The 9,146-nt window shown below is 44.6% G+C and overlaps 1 protein-coding gene across 2 annotated transcripts in view; it reads right to left on the reverse strand.

Annotated features, from left to right (window-relative positions):
- The window catches only part of LOC100644394 (POU domain, class 2, transcription factor 2), a 123,829-nt gene extending 115,462 nt beyond the window's left edge, over positions 1–8,367 (reverse strand). The window contains exon 1 of one of the 2 annotated variants that reach the window (XM_012307915.3): positions 6,185–8,367. In XM_012307915.3, coding sequence (XP_012163305.1) covers positions 6,185–6,770 — 586 coding nt within the window. In that variant the 5' untranslated portion in view covers positions 6,771–8,367. The remainder of the gene's footprint in view (positions 1–6,184) is intronic. The other variant, XM_012307917.3, reaches the window with a different exon arrangement.
- Positions 8,368–9,146: the final 779 nt, after the last annotated feature.

Genomic DNA, 9,146 nt, shown 5'->3' on the forward strand with positions numbered 1-9,146 from the left:
AGCAACGACGTTAATTCCCTGTTATATTAATTAGTCGAATCTTGTGAACGAATGTTTTAAACGAAATGAATTAAGGGTATCTTTATTATAACAACAAAGCTGACTAAAACCGTGGCGCGCGCTGCCAAGATCCGCGCGATGCATCGTTGCTATCTCAACTGATTATCTTGATTCGATCCTTACCAAGAAAAGGAGCATGTATGGGGGGAAAGAGAGAGAGAGAGAGAGAGAGAGAGAGAGATCGCAAGGAAGAAAAAAAGAAGAAGAGGTAAAAGCTGTTGGTTATTCCGCGAAAAGGAAAAAGCTGTTGATTATTCCGCGAAAAGGCAAAAGCCTATTTAACTTCGTAATCTCGATTCAATTAATACGAGGAACTCACTCACCCAATCGTACGTCGGATCCTTACCTCGGAAAATCATGTTGGTTACAAAATTACCATGATTTTTCAGAACGACCATAATCCAACTAGCTCCATCCCGGAAATGCCCAAACGGGCCAGAACACATTATTCATTCGAGTTTGCGTTGGCCTACGAAATTTACACGAACGTGAAATGCGTGTTAGCCGAGCCGGGGCGCGCGTTTCCGGTCGCCTCTCTTTCTCCTCCGTCCTGAGAACACCACGCCGTCTTTTTATCTCGTTGGCCCCGAGAGCCAAGCCTTCATTTCTCAAGTGACGCGCGCGAGATTGCCGATCGATAAAAGGCCGTTTCACTCGGCTCGATAGCGACGCAAATCGCAAAAATAAATATATTATTCAGTCAGTATTAATCGATCGCCATGCAATGTCAACAAACGCCATTTCCTTTTGCACGGAACGCATAAGATATCTGTGGCATGCGTCCGCGATCTGTCGCTAGGATTTCGTCCGCTGCGAGCCTCGATCGGCCAGCCAGATCATTCGCGACTGTTGTCGCATTATCGAACCTGAGGGATGCTAAGAACGTAGATCCAATCCTCGATTGCATAGCTGTTTACGTACTCCGTTCGGGATAATCTTCGTGTCCTCGAAGGGACATCGCAGTCTTTGCACGATGTTTGCGATCAAGCAACTATGTACACATCCGCTAGACTAATCGGAAATCTATACTTTCGATAATGTCTACAAGTATACGTGTACCTATGCGAGGTATTTGGAGCAGATTGCTCGAAGCAAATGAGAAAACGAGTTCGTGGCGGACTGTCAGATTGCTCCATGTGTAACCCTGAAGTTGAAAGACCACTATAAGGATATGTGAAGAATTTACTTACATTTTAATTTATGCTTAGATAAGAAATAAGATCAATGTGTGTTTTTGAAACTTAATTCCCTAATTCATGATGATTTCTCAGTTGAACCATCTGCCAGAGAAATCTAATTTTCCTGAGCCCTTCGATCACTCAATAATCAATGTATCAACTACAATCAATGCATTATCGTTGCTAGGATCTTGATAAACAAGTTGGTGGTATTGTAAAGAAGAGACAAAGTCACGGAATCGAGTGACATTCGTGGCACGCAGCAATGAAAATGTTAAGGAAACGAAGAACGAAAGAAAACCTCAAAGTTGGTTGGAGAGAAACGACTTCGAGGAACTGTCGTCGGGCTACACGAAACTCGAAGATCAATGAAGATCATGGACGAAAGCGAAGAAAAAGAAGGAAGAACCGTGAGTACTCTCACGAGTCGGAAAGGAGCCGTCTAATTTTCCGCACGCGAGTGATCCGACGGCACTCGGGAGAGCTGGAACAACTCGTTTTCTTGCCGAGAGATTCCACTAACGAACGAACAGACTTGTACGACGCGCCACAGCCCCCTTTCTAATAATTACTCCGTCGAAAAGAACGTATGTCGAAAGGGGAATTTAATTCGAGCGTATCCGCGAGTCGAATATCGGGCGATGAAAAGGAAAGAAAACACAGTTTAAGGACCGTCGTATAGTTTTCGTTAGCAGTGGATATAGAGACGGAAGCATCGATCGCGAATTTATTAAGGTACAGATTAGCAACGATTCATCGACGATAAACATCCGGTGGTCGGTAATTAAACTGTTAAAGGGCATATAATAACTTCGAGCGTCTGACGTGATTTACTTACCATCGAATATTATCATAATTAATTACACGTGGCCGAACCGGTGCGGTATATAATTAGCAGAAATCGCAAGATTGCCGATCGATCGACGATCATTATCTCATTTTGAGTTTTACAGCGCGTATTAAACGAGAAAAGAAAGGAGGGAAAAGAAAACACGAGAAAGAAGAAAAAGAAAGGAACATTCGTCGACGATGGTTTGGCCATCGTTCGAGAAAAACGAAGCGTGTTCGAATGGCTTGTTAAAGAAAAGAAGGATCGAGCATCAGAATATGTCGCTTGGAACGACGAACAACGACTGGATATCGAGAGAGAAACGAAGAAGCATCGATGGAACGAAGGAAAACGAGGAGGTCTACGCAAGAACAAAAGAGGAATACAAGCACGTACGGGACATTGGAGGGATGAAATCAATATGGAGAGCGTATCGAAGAAAATTATTGTTATCAAGGTTGCGCAGGGCCATCCAGCGTGAAACGTCATTTTCAGGTTCAAGCCTCATGGCTTACTGCCGCGCGATAGAGATTGCTCGAGCATAGAATCTAATTATGTGATAAACATTGTTGCGCGGCACACCTGCTCGTAAATAACATAGAATCAAACACGTATCACGTTACACCGTAATACACAAGGCCCTCGGGAGGAGAACAGGTCCCTGGACCCTGGCGAACCGCAATCGACTATCTTCGATATAAGGTACTCGGTCCTGCGCGTGTTCCTTGCCAGGATTAATTATATTCTCCCCTATCGAACATAAATTAACACGACGAAAAGAAGGAGGCACGATATACCGAGTAATTACGCTTTTCGGTGTGATACATCGTAACGCAACCAACCAGCTGGTTTGCACGTTCTTGCTCCTCGTGAAAATCGAGGACATACGAAACAAGGAAAAGACGTGAGATGTAATGTTCGATTATAGGGCAGGAATGTCGCTTTCGAAGAACGTGACGGATGAATAATAACCGCGAGACGGTCGATCGTTGCTCGAAACTCCAATAAAACGAACTCAGGGCTATTAACGTTATATAAGGGGGAGGGGGTATTATCTGGAGCACTCTACGATTTCACTTCAAAAATGGATTTTTCGTCGTATCGTGTTGCTCATCGAAAATAACCGCACGATCACGCGCTTACGTGGAATATTTATTCAAACAAGCCTTAGAGCTAAGACCTTATCGACAGATACGATATCGGCCAACTTTTTCTCACCGGCATCAACTACGCCGTCTGTTTGCCGTTGCATTTTTGAATATTAGTGCAATTATGTAGACACGCATACATATACCGGTCGCTGCGTTGAACAGCCGAGATACCGAAACACGGTCGAGCACAAACGAACGCACCAGCTACGATAATTGCCCGCGGATTAAACATAATATGCTCGTGCCGTTATCGATAATACGAAATCAAAGATAACTCTTCGTTTTTTCTCTCTTATTTTTTCTTTCCTTTTTTTTTTTTTTTTTTTACTCGTTTTTCTCGAAGTCGCGATTAACAAGGATATGTATTAGGTGCTCGATGTTGAAATCGAAACGCTCTATTCGACAATGGTATCGTTTTTATCAGAAGTTTCAATAAAAATAAATACTATTAGTTGCTGAATTTCATGTATGTGACTTTTGCACGAGCTTGCTACTACGAACATGATCACTTCTATTTTTTTCTGTTTTCTTCTTCTTCCTCCTATTTCCTAGTTTGTAATGTGTTACGAACGCTCGACTCTTATCAGACTATTCCATAGCGCTGTTTACATTGCATTTTATTGAAACTAATAAAGATCCGGCTGTTTAAAATCAGATAATGCTCGCCTCGACTTGTATCATTTTAATTATGATCATTCTTGTTTTCGTGGCATAGCGAGGCTCGCGACGCCGACACATTACGCCGCGATAATAAACACGAAAGATAACTCGACGTATAGCCAAGTATAAGTACAATAATATTTAGTTTTTATAGAATAATCAGTGAATTTATCGGTGGTAAATCGAGCGGACGATACACGAGAATTTTTCCTATCTTTCCTCTGTCCCACTCTCGTATTCTACCTTCGATCTATTCTTTATCAGCGAATGCGTCGAAATCGAGGTAAGAAGTTTTTCTATGCTGGTTTTATCTGTCGATTGGATCGTCGCTGTTCACGTGTCCACTACTTCAAACACGTGTCATTGAGGTTGAATTAAAACTGTATTAAGACTGGTCGATACGTATCATAAGCTCGAGCAAAACATATTCAACGATACGTCGAATAGCTTGATGTTTCCGTCGAAAATATGTTCGTGTCACGTATGATGTCACCATGCAAGTTCGACCAAATAAAAACCAGAACGTTACCGGCACTTGCTCGAGTAGTCAATCGATATACACTTTACTGTCATGAATCATAAGGCCTAATAAGACGCAAATTATTGACACAATTTAATCAGTTGAGACGCAGATACGGTGAAAACCGATGTTTTAGATAAACACGATTATTAAGAAGCGGCGCTCAATAAACGAATGACCACTATTTCCTTTAAATAACGATGACTATCTTTCCAGTTAACGATAAGAATACACCACGTACTTTCTGATGGAAAATACACTGCTTACTCGTATGACGTAACGCTAAAAATTACAAGAACACGCAAGAAGCGTGAATTTCAATTATATACATGTATACGTTGTTTCGAACGAAACGTTACACGAATTTATTCATGGAGAATTCCCTTATGGCGAAGGGAAATCGTTGGCAGATTGCATGCACGCGGCAACGACGGGCGCGCAACGAAAGGAACATCTTGTAAAAGGGAATTCACCTTCCCATCGTAAAACCGTGCCGCCGCAATTGGCGAACCTTCCATGTTTTTGCGTATGAAAACGCAACGAAACGCAACGAAACCCGGTTTCAGGTAAACTCCGATTCTCGCGATCTCGCGCCGCTTATTCCTACAATGGAACGAACGTACAATGCATCGATCATTCGACGAACTAAAGGTAACAATGGCCCGTGCCAAGGTTGTGCGGGGGTGGCAGCGTCGAATGCAAGCAGGGAGGCTCCATTGACAGCTGACGGATCGAACGCTCTCCACGTTTTCCCCCAAAATGCACGGGATCGTTTCATGTTTCGTTCACGGACAAATAGCGGCTGGCATGACGCATACGTTCGTTTGTCTCGGAAATCTCCGGTTTCGTTACCGAACCAACTCTTTGGGAAATCGACAGAGACAGAAGGAACCGCTTAATCGTCCTATTGATACGTGTAGTTTGATACGCACCACGGTAAACAGTGTATTCGAAGATCTTTAACGTAACAATACTACCAATCTTTAATATATATTTTACCAGTAATATACTGCATATAATTATGATTATACTTAAAATGATTTGATAAAAATAGACAAATGTGGAATAATTATGTTTCTATATAAGTAAAAAAACAATATTTTTATAATTATATAAAGTAAGAAGTCCAAGATGTATCATACTTGGTAGTTTCAGTGTCAACTCTTAACTGCTATGGAAACGGAAATAAGTTAACTCTTTGCTGAGATACCTCGATAAAAAATTCAAATCTAATCTCACAAGTTATAATTTTAAGACCCGATCTAATTGAAGATTACTGCAACACTTAGCGTCATGTTTTATTTCACATCGAATTTATAACACTATTTATATCTAACGTTCGCGATACTCCAGGATTCCATAGAACCAATTAAGAATTCAAAATTGGAATTTCCCTTATACAAAAAGACTAAAGTTTGGGTTCGCTATTTATAACTTTACAATTAACTATCACGATTGAGGACACTCTACTTATTATCTATCTTGCCAAACAATGAAATCATCTAAGGAAGTAATAAAATTAATATCATAATCCAGTAACCGACAAGAGCAAAATTCTAAGATTCAAATGAGTAACTGATTACACAAGCGGACGTAAAATCGGAAATGCCGAATTACCAACGCGGCTTATTGCCTCATCTCGAATCACTCGCGATATTATAATTCGTTGCGTCACCCTGATTTATCGTTACACGCGCTCGTCACCATAATTCCATCGCGCTGTTTCGGCAAAAACGCGCCGTGCAATGCGATAAGTGGAGAGAATTTGCATGTCTCGAAGACTCACCGTTTTCGGTGCCTCGAAGGGGGCCAGAAGGACTCCCGCCGGTGGAGACCCCTTCGTCCTCGCTGCTGCTGCTGCTACCATCACTGGGACTGAAACTTCTCCTGCTGCCAGTCCCTCTGACGATCTTCTGTCCGCTACCGGCTGTACCGTTATTATTGTCGTGCATCCTACTCTGCAGTCTCTCGTGTATAGTCCTTACGCGAGAATGTAGCCTCTGTTGTTGAAGGGAACCCACCGAAAAGTCCAAAGGCTGATCGATTTCCGATTGAATCTGCGACTGTCTTTGTACTTGACCGCATACCGTGCCAGCAACCAGACTCTGCGACTGAGGGACTTGCTGACCGAGAGGTGACACTTGCTGTTGCTGCTGTTGCTCTTGATGAACGGTACTTGGCGGACTCCACCACTGGTGACCACCTTGAATGGATCTCCAAGCCTCGATGGTGTTGTTATTCGTCGGGCTGGTCTGCTTTTGCTTCTGTGGCTGCATCTGCATCTGTTGTTGAGACTGTTGTTGCTGTTGAACCATCGCAACCTCCACCAGGTTATTGTTCTCCAGCAGATGCATGCTGGGGGTCTGCGTCATGGACGACGGCAAAACGAAAGAGGAAGCGGCCACCGAGGGCGGGCTCGACTCTTGACGCTGTCGATGGATGGAATGATGATGTTGCTGTCTATGCTGCTGATGTTGAACCGACTGCTGTTGTTGATGTTGTTGCTGCTGCTGCTGCTGTTGTTGTTGCGAACTAGATGGTACGACAACCGGAGGCGGAATTTGCCGGACGGTCCGCGCGGCCTCGGCGACCCACCGGCGCACCGCCTCGCTGTCGAGACCCGCCAGCCCTGCGGACTTTGTTTTCGACTGTCCTCCGGGCGATGATAAACCCTTATCGGGTATCAGGCCGGGTAGCGCGAGGACCCCGGTGCCCGCCACCGCGACCCTGGGTCCCGAAACGCCCCCGTAAGCAGCCAACGCCGCGAGATCCAACGTGGTCACCTGCTGGCTCTCTTTATCGGACAAGTTTCGCTATTCTTCCTCCTCTTGTACTATTAGACGTCCTATTTTATTGTTGATCAGATGCGTCGATCTTGTTTATCACTAGTATCGCGTTACACTTGCAAAACCAATAGTTTCACTCCAGACAGAGTAGGTTCATTCGATGTATCTTTGCTTCTTCGACATTTATATTATTAATGTCACAAAGGAGAAACGTCTTTACAAATATAAAATATCCTGTGGATGTTTATTATCCTTCGATATCACAGTATATTCCTAAAGAAACACTACACTGATAAGCACAGATATGTTCCTCCGACACGTTCCGAACGTATCCCAGTCTCGCACGGTCACCGGCTCTGCAGTCACTCGTTACATAAATTTATCAGTCGCGTCCATTACACGAACACTTCGCGATAGATATAGTTATTAAACGGAACAGCGTGACAAACACGTATGGTCGTTATTATCGCATAGTTCCTGCCTCCGCTTCCCGTGCAATTCACCTGTCATCGAATCCGACTGCCAAACACTTCGCGGCGATTTCTCTAATTGCCACCAGCGCCAACTGTCAGCTGTTCTATAGACGATTGGTCCACGCGTTTTTCACCGCGTAGAATCATGCACCTTGCAGCCCGCGAATATTCAAAAATCCTACTGTCCCTCTGACCTGTCATCAACGTGTCAGACACAGCGTCACCCATCAGTGAACTCGCGAACAGTTTCGATGCTCTCCAGCAGAACGTACGCGAGCATGTTCGATCGTAAATCTCTCTCAAAATCCTTTCGATTCCATTGCAAACTGTCACGATATCACTGTGTCACATTTGAAGCTGCCGAATATTTCCCGTGGTTCCGCGTTCCACACGTGCGGTACCGTTTCGTCATAAGTTTCACATACACAGCGCGATTCAGCTTTCCCCTCGATCGTTCCTCGAGGTGTTCGCGGTGCGAGATCGGTGGAAAGAGCAAAGTATCGTTATCGCAGGAACACGAGCATCCGCGACGAGCTACGGCGGTGGCAGCTACGGCTGCGGCGGCTGGTACGGCGGTCAGATGCTGTCGCGTGCATGTGTGCAGCTACACTAGAGGGCCCACGTACGCCCGGTCGGCCGCCTACCGGCCACGGGGAACGCGGACGCGTACGCGGACTGTCGAACGCAAAGTGGGGGAGTTGTTTGAGGAAGAAAAGAGACGGAACGGTTCTAACCTCGGCATGAAACGCTGAAAGCACAACGAAGAGGTTCGACTAGAACGAAAAGCAGCGGACGAACGCCTGGACGTTCATACTGGTGGGGAAACAAGCAGCGTCGGTGGGGAATGAAGCTCCAATCGCAAAGGAACGCGGATCACGCGCGACTCCGCCCGGCAAGGAAAGGCGAGTTCTCTGGTCGCGAGCGCGAGCGCGCCTTTTTACCTCGCGTGTACCGGCTACTACTGCTGCAACCGAACCACGGATAGAGGGAGAGAAGGTGAGTACATTTGCATATGCGAGAAAAGCGACCAATCGCGGCATTCGCTGCCCCCTCTGACTCGATATCGCGATAACGATTAGAGCTTTCGAATAAATACAATATAAACAACTGACACCGATGCGTTACCACGTACACTCTTGTAAACATCAGGCATTGACTATGTAAATATTATCCCAATGGAGGGCGCTTCTTTATAAGGCTCATGTATATACGTCGAACCACTGGACGCAATTAATTCAGATGAGCGTCACAGGTGGCGTTTTTTCAACGTTAGTGGATCAGTGGCGCAGCTGTCTCGCGGTGCAAGATTATGGAAACAGGTTGGTTTCGACTATTTTTATAATTGTTAGATCATAGTTTCTGTTGTCGACGATGAGTGTTTTTCGTATGGTGTAAAGTATTTAGGTAGAGAAAGGATAAAGACTAGGAAGTTTGAAAAAAATTAGTTAAAAAAGTGACAGTGAGAAGTCTTTATCGAGACATCTATCAC

The sequence above is a fragment of the Bombus terrestris genome, chromosome 4 (genome assembly GCF_910591885.1).
Source record: "Bombus terrestris chromosome 4, iyBomTerr1.2, whole genome shotgun sequence".
NCBI classification, from domain to species: Eukaryota; Metazoa; Arthropoda; class Insecta; order Hymenoptera; family Apidae; genus Bombus; species Bombus terrestris.